This window comes from Stegodyphus dumicola, chromosome X1, assembly GCF_044657685.1.
Source record: "Stegodyphus dumicola isolate Sdum_Otavi_A_Nest chromosome X1, ASM4465768v1".
Classification (NCBI taxonomy): Eukaryota; Metazoa; Arthropoda; class Arachnida; order Araneae; family Eresidae; genus Stegodyphus; species Stegodyphus dumicola.
Window position 1 is genome coordinate 13,555,577 of NC_140780.1, and position 16,468 is coordinate 13,572,044.

At 32.1% G+C, this 16,468-nt stretch overlaps 1 protein-coding gene across 1 annotated transcript in view; it reads right to left on the minus strand.

The window, feature by feature from the left end:
• Positions 1 to 16,468, minus strand: part of Pgm2a (phosphoglucomutase 2) — a 156,614-nt gene that overhangs the window by 21,644 nt on the left and 118,502 nt on the right. Inside the window, exon 11 of the mRNA XM_035366369.2 lies at positions 15,706 to 15,802. Within this exon, the coding sequence (XP_035222260.1) occupies positions 15,706 to 15,802 (97 nt within the window). The remainder of the gene's footprint in view (positions 1 to 15,705; positions 15,803 to 16,468) is intronic.

Genomic DNA, 16,468 nt, shown 5'->3' on the forward strand with positions numbered 1-16,468 from the left:
ATTTTAAATACACAATCAATAAGTTTAACCCTAAAGTTAACCCCTCATCAGCGGCAGAATTATTAGCTCCCGTAAAAGAAGAAAATTGTATTTTTTGCAAAAATAGCACACATAATAGTGAAAAGTGTAATATGAGTGCAAATGAGAAACGAGATGTACTGAGATTACAAGGCAGATGTTATGTTTGAGAAAAACTCTTGTGTGTACTGCCACAAAAAACATAATGCAACCCTTTGTTACAAAAATGAGAAAAAACCTGAAACATTGCAATCAAGAGGTGTAGAAAATTAAGCGTGCAATCACATTAGCATCGGCAGGAATAAAATATTTTTACAGACAGCAACAGTAGAACTTAAAAGTAAGTCAGGAAATAAATTAGTTTGTTGTTTATTTGACAGCACTAGTCAATGCTCGTATATTCAGAAACGTCTGTCTAAACAACTGGGATTAAAAGTCATGGGAAGGGAAGAAAGAATGATTCATACTTTCGGATCTCAAGTGCCTACCAAACAGAACTGTGCGCAAGTAGAAGTAAAAATAAAAAACATTTTTGATAACTAGGAATTAATTATTCAGGTTTTAGAGACTGGTGAAATATAGAGTGATGAGCTAGACTATTTTCCAGAAAATATTAAGGAAATGTTAAAAGATAGGGGAACAATTTTAGCGGATGTTGATCACGAATCTTTAGACAACAACAGTGTATCTTTGTTCATTGGAGCTGATAATTATTGAAAATTCGTAAAGGACAAAATTGAACGTTTGAACTCAACATTAGTTACAGTGGAAACCAAAATGGGTTAGATTTTAATGGGAAAACTGTTTGATCACATTGAGGATAGCGGAAATTTGATTCATGCCTTCGCAGTGACTTCTTTATTAATTCACACATCGAAGATTGAAAATTTGTGGAAATTAGATTTATACAGTATTCAAGACCCTGTTGAAACAAAATGGAGAAGGGAAATGGAAATTGCCGCATTGAATTATTTTAACCCCTTAACTGCCGCGGGCGTATATATACGACTTGCTCAGCCGATGCGTTAACTGCCCCAGGCGTATATATACGTCCTTCCAAACTGCTATCATTTGCTTTGCGCTGCTACACCTAAAATTATTCGCAAAGTTAACGCATCGGCTGCGCATCTGGGGGGCAGTTAACGCATCGGCTGAGCAAGGCGTATAAATACGCCCGCGGCAGTTAAGGGGTTAATGAAACTGTTACCTTTGAAGAGGGAAGATATGAGGTTCAGTTTGCTTGGGTGATAGAAAAGGACTGTTTAAGTCAAAATTTCGATATTGCTAGACAGCGTTTAAACAGTACGCCACACCGGTTGATACAAAAGCGCAAATTCGAGGATTACGAAAATGTTTTCACAGATTGGTTAAATGAAGGAATTATAGAAGAAATCCCTGAACACGAAATGAATAACCAGTGTCACTATTTACCACATAAAAGGGTATTCAAAGAAACTTCGACAAGAAAATTGTGACCGGTATTTGATGCTTCCAGGGTTTTCGCTAAGAAAGCACAAATTTTCCAAAACTACTATGAGAACAAATTATTTTTTTTATTTTAATGTAAAAACTCTCCTGGTATTTTATACTTGGATTTGTTTTCTTTTGATATATTGCCTTAATTTCTTTGACATATTTTAATATGCACGTATATATACATTCTTACAGATATCACAAAAAATATTCTAGCCGTATATACGACCTTGCCGCTTAGAGGGTTAATGATTGCCTAGAAAAAGGTCCAAATTTGCTGGAACAAATTATTCCTATAATTTTAAGATTTCGCAAGAATAGAATAGCAGTTATTTCAGACATAAGAAAGGCTTTTTTGCAAATGTCAGGGAATAAGAGTGATCGAGATTTCTTACGATTTTTATGGTGGAAATACTTTGACGAAGAGGAAAGACAAACGCGTTGTTTTTCGATTGAATTGCAGTCCCTTTTTATTGGCTGCTGTACTAAGCAATCACATTGATCTAAATTCGTCTAAATATCCTGAAACAGTGGTAAATTTAAAAGAATCATTCTACGTAGATAATTGCATCACATCTGTTCCTGATGAAGAAACACACATACGCGATTCATTGAGGAATCGAAACAAATATTAGATTCTGCATCATTTGATCTGAGAGGGTGGGAGCACACTTATCTTTTGAAATCTGAAGACAGTACAGAACCTACTCCTGTGTTGGGAATTTTGAGGGATAAGGAAGATGATAGCCTTTTCTGTGAGGTGAAGACTGCTACTGACAAACCACTGAATCTTACTAGAAGAAATATGTTGTCTGCGGTACATCGCATTTTCGACCCTATGGGTTTTCTCTGTCTGATAACGCTAACACCTAAACTACTCATACAAAAGACATGGTTGTTAAAATTTGGTTGGGATACAAATATACCCGAAGAGACTTAGGGAAAGAGTTCTATTCGTGGATTGATGATTTGTCACTTTTATCCAGTGTTAGAATTCCAAGGGCTTTAGATATAAATGGAAATGAAAGTCTTAGTCTTCCTATGTTCTGTGACGCAAGTAAACAAGCCTATGGATGTGTGGTTTATTTAAGAAAAGAAACAAGTGAAAATGCATTGGTGTATTTTCTTCTAGCTAAAAGTAGAGTGAGTCCATTAAGAAAAATGACTATAAGTCGTCTAGAATTATTAGCTTGCTGTACAGGAGTTAGACTTGCAGCTCTTGCTTTACAAACACTCAAATTAGACAACGTTCCTAGGAACTATTGGACAGATTCGAATACTGCTCTTTCTTGGATCCAAAGAGATGACCACTAGGGTGCCATTTGTCGCAAATAGAGTAAAAGAGATACAAAATTTGTCATCAGAATCTGAATGGCATCACATTCCAGGAAATTCAAATCCAGCAGATACACCATCACGAGGGCATTCGATTAAAAGTTTTGTGAAATAGAATGGCTTATGAAGAATGATGAAGAGTGGTCAACTAGTGAAGTGATTACTAATGAAGAGGAAATCATGAGAAAAAAAGCGAAAGAACATTATTTCAACTTTGGCTAATATCACCGCTGAAAAATGGTATTTGATTTACTTTTGAAGTTACTTTAAAATTGTGAGAATGATTTCTTGGATTCTAAGATTCATAAATAATTGTAGACATGGAGGAAGAAATTATGACAGAACCCTGAGTGTTGAAGAATTAGACATTACGGAGAGGAAATTATTGAAGATCGTTCAACAAGCATTCTCTAGTGAAAAATAGTTGAAGGGACATTTTACTTTCAGAGATGAAGAAGGGATTATAAGATTGAAAACGAAGATTTTGAGAAGACGTGACGATGAAAATTTTCGGTGTCCCATTGTACTTCCATCCAAACATGAATTAGTCGAAAGAATGATACAAGACTACAATTTACAACTTTTACATTCTGGTACTCAAGTTCTTTTGATCAATATTCGTCAAAAATTTTGGATAATAAAAGGAAGAAAAACAATACAAAAAGTCATATCGAAGTGCATTCGGTGTAAGAAACACTTGGCGAAAGCTCTTGATATAGTGCCTTGTCCTCTCCCAAAAGATCGAGTCAAAGGTCCTTAAACATTTGAAGTGACAAGTGTTTGATGTAGCAGGACCACTTTATTTAAAGGAAAATAGAAAAGCTTGGATCTTGCTTTTTACCTGTGGAGTTTATCGTGCTGTTCATTTAAAATTAATTGAAAGCTGATCGACTAATGGATTTTTTTCTCGGATTTCGAAGATTCATAGCACAAAGAGGACGACCTAGAGTAGTGTACAACGACAATGGCACAAATTTTGTAGGGGCAAGAAATTTACTCCGATCTGTTGGCTGGAACCAAATTATCAGAAGTTCTTTGACAATGAAAATTCAATGGAAGTTAAATCCACCAACCACAACATGATGGGGCAGCTGGTGGGAGAGACTGGTTTAGATGATCAAGAAATTATTGAGAAGAGTCCTGGGAAAAGCATTACTTTCATATGAAGAAATGTTAACTATCCTATGTGATGCAGAAGCAAATATCAACTCAGACCATTAACATACGAGTCAGAAGATTCCACCGATTTATGTGCACTTACTCCATCTATGTTGATTCAGGATGTATGAACTGAAGGTGTTCCAGATCTTGACAGTTTGGATAAAATCAACTTATCGAAAAGGTGGCGATACCACCAAAAATTATGTGTAGAATTTCATAAAAGATTTAGAGATGACTATCTTGGACTGTTAGTACATCGACCAAAAACCATACCTTCGCAAACCATCAAGAAATATGATTTAGTATTCGCAGAGGATGATAGAAGGAAAAGAACAGACTGGCCCATGGGTCGTTGAATCGAAACATACGCAGGAAAAGAGAACAACATCAGAGTGGTGAAAGTAAAAACATCTAGTGGTGAACTGTTAAAACCAGTTCAAAGAGCATTTCCAATGGAGATAGACAATAAAGAATCTATCTTCAAGCTTAAAACTACTGAATCATACACATCTTCGAGAAATACTGGTAAAAAGGATGATTTAGTAATTAATACCAAAGACTGTGAACTTGAAATTTCTGATAAAAACATTCAGTTTACTAGATATGGCAGAAAAGTTGTGAACCCAATGAACTTTAATTAGTTTAATTTTGTTTTCAGTACCACTATTATTTGTTTTCTTTATTCTTTTCTTTGAATTTAAATTTTGTATACAATTTGATTTTTCCAGTTTAGTGAACTAATCTCTTTACTAGTATTTTTCAGTAAAGAATTTTTTGCCTGTTGTTTAAAGAATGTAAGTTTACAATATTCAAGATATTTGTTATGCCTCGATAAAATTAATTTTTGGTAAGATTTAAATTACTCATCTTATATTCTGATTTCAATTTTCATTTCACAATTGTTTTGATTTTTTCATACTTTGTGGAAAACCAAAACGTGGGAGAAATGTTACAACTTGAACGTGAAATGAGCAAAAGTTTCGCTTCTGCCAGTGGCAATGAGGAGTCAAAAAAACGAACTTGGAAGGGGAGCGGTCACTCACTCGGTTTCTCTTGATAGAATTTGATACGAAGGGGGGGGGATAATCCCCATCTTTTGATTTGAAATTAATCTCAAATTATGTATATATTGTAATATAAAAGATGTGTGTAAATAAAGTCATTAAGACTTAACTGAAGTAGGGATTTGAATCGAATATAGAAATCGAAAGCTCTCCCAAATAGGACTATGGATTAGAAATAACACATGGACTGTCCAGAGTTACAAAGAGTACTCAGGGTTGCCACTCAAACAGGAGAATGAAATTCCCTGACTTTTCCAGGTATGTTTCGAGAAAATTCCAGTCTATCCGCGTAATGTACGTTGGCTGTGCTAAGAGGTAAATTAATTATGGTATTACTTGTACTGTGTAGCAAATTCACATTGTTTGATAATTTTGTTTACTTTTCTGCTTAAAAAACTTAATAAAATTTAAGATATATACATTGGATAACAACTGTACGTTTTATTTAATTATTACTCATGATCATCCCCAGTTCAACACGAGGCTAATCCGGTTCTTATAAATCACAATGCAACGCTAAAAGTTAGGTTAGATTTTAGGTAAATTTAATTTGTGTGAGGTGTATTCTTAAAAGGCACTTTAACACTTGAAAACACAAATATAATTATAATAAGAGTTGTTTTCTCCACTGAAGATTGAGATTACAATCCGCCCAATCTGGAATAAAATCAGGCTTTTTTTTTTTGCAGACATTCTGCAGCTAAACGAAAGAAAGAAATTTATTTAATGATATTTTTTTACTAAATTAAGGTATTTTATATTTATTTCGCAGCATACATAAGGAAAAAATATGTGCATTAAATTTCGTGATGTCATCATACTGCTAGAATTAATTTCAGAATTATGCCAGAGAAAATTTTCTGAAATTTGGAAATATTATTTACTAATGATAAAAAAATTTGAGGGAAGAAACAACATTAAATGATATGAATAACATAAAAATATAGATAATTACTTAAAAATTTAATTAGAATAATCAACGATATTTTAGCGAATATAGTTATATTACATGGTTATCCTAGATGATTGATTACTATTTTTGTATTTTACTGCAAAATGACAAGGTATTTATTAAAAAGAAAAAAAAAAAAAAAAAAAGATTTTGCGGTAAAATTCTAGTATACGATACGGCCTTCGCATGATTTTGAAAATTGCCGCCAAGAACAAAATGACCCGTTTACTGCTCATCATCATGTCGCCAAATCCCGCTGTACCATACATGGAGATTATTCTCACCAAAGAACGTCTATGTAAAAAGCGGAGGGAAAATTTGCCAAGGGATTTGACGACGGAACGGCCAGAATTTCACTCTCTGCAATGTGTACAGGAAATTGAGAAACACATGATAAGAAATTTTCTTTGACAAAAAAGAAAACTACAAAAATCTGTTTTTAAATTATTGCGAAAAATCCAAGGAGAAACGTTTTATCAAAGAACGTTTTTTCTTGGATTTTTCGCAATAATTTTAAAAACGGATTTTCGTAGATTCCCCCACCCTCAAAATAACTAATCCATGAATTAATTAACTTGCGCCATAAAATATTTTCTTTTCCTTTAGAGTTTAAAGACATTTTAAACGATATGAAATCTTGATAATGTGACCTTCGAACTTCGACACCGGTTTCGAGCTTTGGCGACAGATATATCGCGCATGCACAGCTGTTTCCCGCCATGATGGAACCGAGCCACGTCTGTTGCAGAGAGGTTTTCCTTATTTATAATACATATTTTTTTTAATTCTAACCTTCATGGTACCGTATACTAGGATTAAACCCATTTTGTTTTATACGAGAACAGGTACTTTCTTTAGTTCATGCACTGCACATGCGATTCTCGAGGTTACTGGAAACCAAAAGTTGCGGGAAACTTCCTTTGCCTTTCTAAAAAGACAGTCAAATTGGAGCTGCGAAAATTGGCTCTATGCCAGCTGCCCGAATGACACTCACGTGATACACAATTCGCCAAAAAAGTGATCTCTTCCGACGTCGGCGCAAAACTCGCCTTTTTTGGCGGGATCATTGTATGAAATTCTCTGACTTTTCCAGATTTTGACTAAAACACTTAAATTCCCTGACTTTTCCCTGAATTTTTTGGTCAATTTCCGAATTCCCTGACTTTTTCCGGATTTCCAGGTAGCGTGGCAACCCTGAGTACTGACTGAAGAGTCCTTAAGTCAAATTTTAAAAAGATGGGCATTCAGACAACAAACAAGCGCAGTCAAAAGATGAAATAATGTCACGGTTGCAGGACGAGGAAAATCTGGAATAACTGGCTTTGAGCTGGTGAGACACTCCCAAACCTTTCCCTTACCTTCATTTGATAGGTAGGAGTCAAACCTCTTCTTAAATTCTAATTTAATTAGGAGTAAAAAGGTTAGAAAATCTGTTGTTATTGGTGTTAGCTGTAATTTTAAGTCTAGGATGCAGAGCTTTAATTTGTTTTTGGATGACAGTAGCACTTGTATTGACTTTTTTGTAGGCAACAGTATTTTGTTCTTTTTGAAAAATATTCTAATGAAACATTTTTTGTAAAATACTGAAGCTGTTGTTTGTCAATTTTTGTAATAAAAAATTTTTCACAGTGGCCAAATTTTATTTTCGAGTTCCTTTCCATAATATAAGTGATGAAGCTTGCTGGTAGAAGGGATTTTGTGTATGAAGTTGTAAAAAATCAATCTTTCCATTCTAAGTAAGTCTAGTAAGCAAGTTGGTCTTGTAGCATGTACCAACTATGAGAGTATTTAAATTATTTTTGAACTGGTTGATACAATACTAATGCCCAATTTCACTGTCTTTAAGTTGGGTCTTCGGTGATAAGTAAATTATCAGTAACTACATGCTGGTGCTGTTGATCAACAAAAGAGCTGTATTCTGGAAGTTTGCACTTTCAAGATACAGGGACATATAACTCATGGTGGTTGATAAATAAGCTACCCATTATTTTATTAAAGCTGAAACTTCGTACTGCTTTGACGATGAAATGAGGAAAAACATACTGATGCTTTATAAAAATCTTATTAAATATTTAGTGAATCATAAACAGGATGTTTGAAGTGTATTGTGCAACAAAGTTCATTGCTGAGAAATTTGCCAGTATTTCAATTTGAACTTACAAAAGTCTATTTACTAAGTCTTTAAGTAATTGGCAGTTTTCAAATCTAGTTTGGAAGTGAAAGGAAATCTAGTTCGTAAGCGAAATTCACACATCTGTAATACGGTACAAAGTCCATAATCCGGACTCATGGAGACACCCGCGTTTCCGGATTAGGGGTTTTTCCGGATTATAGATCATCAATTTAAATCAGGTAAGATGGCATGCAGAAATTATACAATTAAAAATATGAAACCATAATTTATGAAAAGAACAATTATAAAGAACAATTATGATCTAAAGGGTATCAAATTTAACCAAAAATAAAGCTTAATATTTATTTGTTTACTTTATTAAACATTTCTTTCAATGTAAGTTGTTTAAGTTGCTTTGTTTTATGTGCTAATACTTTCTCTTTAATTTTATAAACAGACATAATTTCTTGTTCATTTACTATAATTGCTCTGTCGAGAATACTGATTAACTTGCCAATAAAAATTTTTTCGTTGTCGATAACCTCTCTGTCACTTTCTTCACTATCGGAAGCGCTCATGGATAAATGCTACGCGCACGTGCGCATTAAATGCGCATGCGTAAACGCATTACGTGCATGTGTAAGTTTGTGGCTTTGAGGTCCGGATTATAGATCATTCCGGATAATGGATGTCCGGTTTACAGACTTTGTACTGTATATAATATTACAGAAGTGTACAATATTCTCACAATATGGTTTGTAAGGAATTCGACTGTTATATTTTAAAATTAATGTTTGTTTTACATAAATTAGTTAGACTCTTTTTGAATGTCTGCATTTTATTAAATAGTGAAAAATATGTGTTAGAAAAATAATTTACAGAAAATTGGAAAAATATACTCTCCTACATTGTAAAGGGAAATATATATATATTTCCTTTAAGAAAAAGTATAAACAGCCTTTTTTTCAGTACATTAATATTTTCTGAATGTAACTCTAAATACTCTCAACTCAGCTCAAATTATTATGACAATAGATTCTGGCAGTATAAAGTATGCAATAAAGATATTTTAGGGAACAGCAACTGCAATGTCATATTTTTGATAAATTTGATGCCAATTTAGAGATCTGAGACTATATTCTTCGTTTAAATAATATGAAGAAATTAGCGGCAAAAACACATACAGAACTGTCAGCTTTCTATAGTTCACTGCACAAACCTGATTGATATTGCGACAATTATTTTCCCCGCATTTTCAACCAATTCCATACTTGCAGAATGTGCAATGTTGGCTAAAGCTGGTTTTCACTAATAGCGACATCTGGTGAAATCAAACAAAAGATGACTCTCGTGGCATAAAAGAGGCATCTTGAACAGCCTAACAACAGTTCTACAAGTCTACCTTTGTCAGTTTCTGAAAACTCTTTCAGGGTTCGTAGCCACATTTTAGTTAAAAATATAAGCACCTATAAGCACTTTTCAAGCACATTTTAAAGAAAAAATAAGCACCTGTCTAATTACATTATATACAACTGCATAACCTTAAAAGAAAAATTAGACTTGTAATTTAAAATATGAGCAATGCAATATTTATTAAGAGAACGAGTATTGGAATTTCAGTTCAAAATATAGAAAATAAATAATAATAAGCCATATTAATTGTATTCGTTTGGCACCTAATAATAAATACAATTTATTTTTCCACTCATATTAATATTTAAATAATTTAACTTAAATCAAAATTCTGAACATTTCTAAATTTTCATTGCATAATAGTTTTTCCTTAACATATATTCCAAGCAAAGTAATTTAAGTGAAAAAGAGGCACATTTCTGAAATCAGAAGACGGGAAATTGCCTCATGCAGCCATCCTTTAACAGTAAAAGCTTAACTAACCCGCATACTCAGAAATTGCCGAATATTCCGGATAGTAACTGGAAAAAGAGGAGTGGGGAGATAGTAGCCGTTCTTTAGATTTCTCGGCTAACTAAATGATTTTGACATTTCGATATGTGCATCATATAAAAATAGACCAACGGAACTGAGAAATATTCTGCTTAGAAAGCATAATAAAACTCTTTTAAATGTCCATAAACAATTCTTGGACTGAACATCAAAATTAATTATCTCTGCAAAATACCGCAAACGTTCTTGCGCAATACGTGTGGCGTTATTCTTCCACATGGGATATTACGCGATCGGAATCAACAGCTGCCAGTATTCGGAGAGTAAAGAACTAAATAAAAGAAAAGAAAGAGACTTACTAATCTGGGGTGTTTCTGATTCTAATTTTCAACCGGCTGCATTAAATTTCCGGAATAGAATCAATCTTCGCTTGGGTTGGGTAGACCGCAAAAACTTTTCGTCCTATTCAATCCAGATTGGACAGTGACAAAAAAAAAAAAAAAAAAAAAAAAAAGTCCGCTGCTTCAATAATTAAGAGATATTGCGGAGAAAGGGGAGAACCTCCCAACCTTTGTACTGTATAATATATTGGGAAAAAAAAAAAAATTGACTTTTATTTAAGCCATTCCGAATATTATTCCTTAGAAAGCTAATCTGTGTAAAAACACACCCATTTTTGGAAGTTTTTCTATACTTCAGCAGTTATTGCAACTATATTATTATAAATATTCATTCATATGCTCATAATATAAGCATAATGATCATAATAAACACGAATATGAACTGACCACGCGGAACGAGAATGCAAATCATTAAAATCTTGATAGAAATTCAAACATGTGTAGTATTTGGGTGGGAGGAAAAGAATACTGAATGTATCGGAATTTTATACCGTTTTCGCAATTCTTTGACCAATAGAACGACGTGTACCTGTCTGTACTGTCGCGTGCACCATAGGTTACATTAATGCAGAGAAAGAGGGGGAAAGCAATTTTTGGAAGTTTACCATCTGATGTTGCATATAAGGAAGAAAAGTTGTTTATTTAGTTTCGGCTTTGGTACGGGGTAAAAATGCGCGTTCATTAAAAAAAAGCACTAAAAGCAAAAAATAAGCACCAAAAACAAAAAAATAAGAGCTTTTTAAAGAAAAAGTAAGCACCTATAAGGGCCTTTATATTTTATTTTCAAATATAAGGACTTATAAGCACTTGTAAGGACCGCTACGAACCCTGTCTTTGCTTACGGTATTTATTTCACGACTCTGTGTGCTGAATGTGTGGACATTTTTCTGAGTAAAAATTACGAATTGAGTAACTCTGTAAAAATAAAATATAAACTGAACAATTTTCGTCAACTTTTCTGTCACGAAAATGGCATTTGCAACTTCAAATTTTATTAAACAATTAATTTAAACCGAATTCACAGTACAACTATTGCTTCAGATATGTTCAGGAAAATTATACAACCCATGGATTGTGCATGTACATCACATTTTAGGATCTGATGCGACAAATTTTTCAGAAAATAAATTCAGTATTTATAAGCAGACTTTGTACACATTTTTGAACATGGAAATTAAGTACTTTTAAGGACCATGAATAAAAAAATCAAGGACCTACCAGCAAATAGGAACTGAATAAACTAAAGCCATTATCTATGGACTTTGGCTGAACTAAAGTGAATTACTTTTGTAATTCACTTTAATGGTTTGTAAGAATAAAATTAATCTATAAGTAGGATGCATTATTATCAAACATAATCTAACATTTAACTTAATTATAAAACAAATTCAAGAACAAAATCAGCTTCATAAATTTTTTTTCCAGGTATTTAGCTTTAAATTATAAGATTTCTTGAAACACTTATAACAGTCCCACATATTTTAAAGAAAATTAGTGATATTTTATTTTAATTTTACTAGCAGTTAGCTTTATGTTGATTCTTTCCTTTACATTTTATCATGTATTTTCTCAGTCCAAAGATTCATACAGATTTAACTGTGACTCAGTTAGGGTCACAGCTTCATGTAGATATGATGGAGTTGTAACCAGTTAATATACAGTATTTAATATAAAGTTCCAATAAGCCATTGAAGCACCAGAGGTGAAAGATTGTTATATTTTAAGTCTCATGAGCTGTAAGGAATAAAATTTATGTTAATTTATATATTTTTGTGTTGCAAGATTGTTATATTTTAAGTCTCATGAGCTGTAAGGAATATAATTTATGTTAATTTATATATTTTTGTGTTGCATCTTTCATCTACAATAAGGATTGAGGAAAGGTGGTAAGCTCACCTTAAAACATGTAGAGATAACTTCTAAAGATGATCAGTTATTTAAAAATAATTAAATATCCTTTGTCATAACACATTTACATGGTTACAATTATAATTTTTTTTACTTCTAAAAAATCTCAATTAAGAAAACAATATGAATATTTTACAGCAGTTATAATTTATGATAATTATTCTAAACTGATATTAGTCTAATTACACATTAACATTTATATTTTGTAGCAACTACTAACAACATTTATGTGTCTTTTTAATTTGAAAATTTTACCAATATTTTAGCTAATTTACATCAGTTTCCTTCTCATTAGCATCTTTTAACCCCTTAACTGCTGCGGGTGCATATATATGCCCTTCCAAAATATTATCATTTGCTTTGCGCTGCTACCTGTAAAATTATTTGCGAAGCTTTGGAATGCAACACCACAATGACCTTGACAAAGTATGCGAAGGAAGATACTATTTCAAAGAAGTGTGGGAAGAAATTAGAGAAAGGGATGTGTCTAAAGCCGTGAAAGTAATGACTGTGCGGCATTGGCTGGTGTTGTTTGAGTAAAATGTATTTTTTTTTTAATTCTGTGTCCTACGTTTTCGTTTACTTTTTGTAGTAGGTTCCAGGAATAAAGAAAGATATAACGGATGTTTCAAACCAATTTATCTTTCTTAATTATTTTTTGATGAACTGCTCGTGCTTCATATTGTTACTGAAACTAACCATTTTGTAGACAAGTATAAGAACCAACACCTTGCAAACGAAAAATCAAGAACAAAATTGTGGCATTCAACCAGTTCAGAAGAAATATATGTCTTTAGGAATACTGATTTCACAAGGTATAACACTGAAACCTCATATTACACTTTACTGGTCTAAAAATGAATTGACAGAAACTCCATTTTAGGAATCTTTTTTATTATAAAAACATCATTTTTATTGTACTTACATCTTTTTATTATACTTTTATCCTAAACATTAAATTTTGTGCATTCATTTTTTTTTATTCTTTATTTTGTGAAAGTAAACAGTTTTTAGAAAATAAAAAAACTTACACTTATTTTCCCCCTAATACTTCACATAACTATGCACGCCTGTGTGAAAAACTGTGGCACTGGGAAATGAATCTTGTACGTTTTCCGTGGCAGTTAAGGTTTTTTTTTTTTTTTTTTTTTTCCAAAAAACAAATCAACACTCCTGTTAGTCTCTCCTCATTCCCTAGTTTGTTAATGTTTCAACAATATACCTTTGGAGAATAATTTTATCTTTCTTACAAAATCAATTTCTGCTTCAATGAGTTTGAGTTCATTTTAGAGTTTTCAGATTTAATTAAAGATTTCTGTTATTCTAAAGAACATTCTGTTATTCTGTTCTTGAGTCTAGTTGAAAGATAAGAAAATAAAGGGAAGATAAACATGTTAAGAAAAAGACATCTGGGATCAAAGGGAGAAAATTCAAATGATTTTGTTCTCACTGTTCTAAAAATTTTCCTAAAAATAAGAAATTCATTAACAAATTTTCAATAAAACACGTCCATTATGTGTTAATACCATGATGATGATGACATTTTTCATTTCGACACATTTTTCTGGAGTTGCAGGTCTATATTTCTTGCCTTCGAATCCTTTTGAGGTGCAAAGTCTGAAATCCGAAAGAAAAACTATCCTTACCAACTTTGTACGATCAAAATACCAGAAGATTGAAAAAAATTCAGAAAAGAAAAACGTAAAATGACTTTTTAAGAGAAAGCACATACCCATTTAAATATTCTGAAATAATTACACTGGAAAAAACTCTTATCATGAAAAAATATAAACAAGAAAATTCATTTTAAAATAATTTACAGTACCTTTTTCTTATATTTTCAAGTGTTTAAGGACTGTGCTCACTATTTTGCTCATTTTTCAAAATGAAAACATTTCCAAGCCACAGAAATATGAAAAAAATAGGAACAACTGAATAAATAGGAACACTGACAGGAGAAAAAAAGCACTGTGTAATTAGACTAATATAAGTTTATTGGATTTCGTAAAAATAATAGGAACACTGACAGGAGGAAAAACCTTTTATTTTAATTTTATTTCTTAAATATTATTTTAATATATTATCATTATTTTCATGATATTTATCAATGTTATTTTGTTTGTTACAAAAAAACCATAAAAAATTTCACAGATCTCCAAATAAAAAATTTTCTATACAAACTGATCTTGAAATTGCCAACTTGTTGATAAGTCACCAAATTTAGCACCGCATAACTAAAGAACTCGTATTTCAAAAAGTTTTTTTTCTCCTTTAAATGCAGCATGTGAACTCTTCATTCGTAAAAAAGAACTAATTTCGAAACATTTATATTTTAACCAAGGTAGGGCCTGGTGCCTATAACTGGAGTATCTACCGTTTTTACTAGCAGGACAGAATTCAAACATAGCAGTAAAGAACTCAAATGTTCACTCATCAAATACACTGTCAATGCACTGCCAAAAAATATTCCTCCACAGTGTTTAATTGCACTCATAATGGTTCGTTTAATAAAACTAAGAGATTTTAAGTACTTTCAAAGACTGTATGAACCCTGTATAAAGCAGTACAATTATCTGCGAGCCATATGACCCGTCATGATAAATAATAGTAGACTACATGACTTTTACCAGAATAAAAAGATGAATGCTGTTAAACTTGATTGTATATATTATTGTTCATGGAAAAAAAATCATAAATTCAAGAGAGGGTAAAAGTGATAACAATATATGAAAATTTTGCAATCAAAAGTTTACAAACAGCAGTAGTACGTTTAATGTCAATAATGTCTGATTAAACAAAATTAAAATAAAATGCACCCAATGACTCAGCTGAAAGTGACAAAGATACTGAAATACAAGATTCTCCATACAAGTTGAAAAGTCATTTCGCAAACCGTGGTTTTTAGGTACATGGAAGCGGTACTTTTAAGAATTAAATTTCCGAAAGCAAATATCATAATGGAACTATTAAAAATGCGCGAGACTATAATTTATATTAAATCTATTATAACATATTATAAAATGCAAATGCAGATATTTATAGAAAACTTGTTAAATATTTTTATGTATTATTTCTTAAGACCATATATGCCCATCAGCAGACGAGTGGTAAAGTAACTGAACATTGGTAAATTGGTCCGAGGTTCGAATCCCGCGACTGGGCAGGCTGCAAGGGCATTTTCTGATTTTCCCTATGCATAACATGTATACGAGCCAGTTTCCCTTAGAAAGCCCTTCACAAAGCCATCCCTCCCCAGATAGCCCTCAAGGCTTTGATGTAATCAAATAAACCAAATCAAACTTAGGACCATACATTTGGATACCTAAATGTAACTCATGTCAATGTATGAAATTTTAACTATTTCTGGATACATACCAAGAGCTTCTTCAAATGCAAACACAAACCGATTTCCTTCTTCTTGCATCCAGTCATAGGCTTTATTGGCCATCCATTTGAAACCAGTTAAAGTTTCCTAACCAAGAAGTAATAAGAGTGTAAATGCAGGTGATTAAATATTAAAAATTTTTTAAGAGCAAAATATGTAAAATGCGAAGCAAGGATATATACACAAAACTAGAGGCAGGAATTTCAAGAAATTAGATAGAAAAACTGAAAAAAATTTTAATAAAAATACCATTGAGCACAAAGTTTTTTTCTTCAAGAGTTACAAATACAGGCATGAATTTAAATGATGTATGCCATGTAGAAAATTTTAATCAAATGTATCAGAATTATTAAAAAAATGTCAAAAATAAAAATTACTCTTTAAATTTTCCTTTCAGTAATTACTATTTAATCAAAGAGCGTGACTGAAAATATTTTTTACTAAGTGTTACTAGAATTTTAATAAATTGAATAGACAGAAACGGAATGAGCTGTTAGTTATTAATTACCACTCAAAAATTATTTCCTTGAGAAGCAATTTAAAATTTGCATATAATGAAGCATTTCCTTATGCTACATTTATTCATTACCCTATATTTGCCTCGGTTGATTGATTAAAAATGATAAGTTAAAAAAAAAATTACCTTTATGTTTAGAACCAAAGCATTTTTCTGTACATCAATGAGAATGTATATACTGAAATTCAAACAGCTGTGTTGAATTAGTTATAATTGAATAAAAAGGGTAGGCCCTT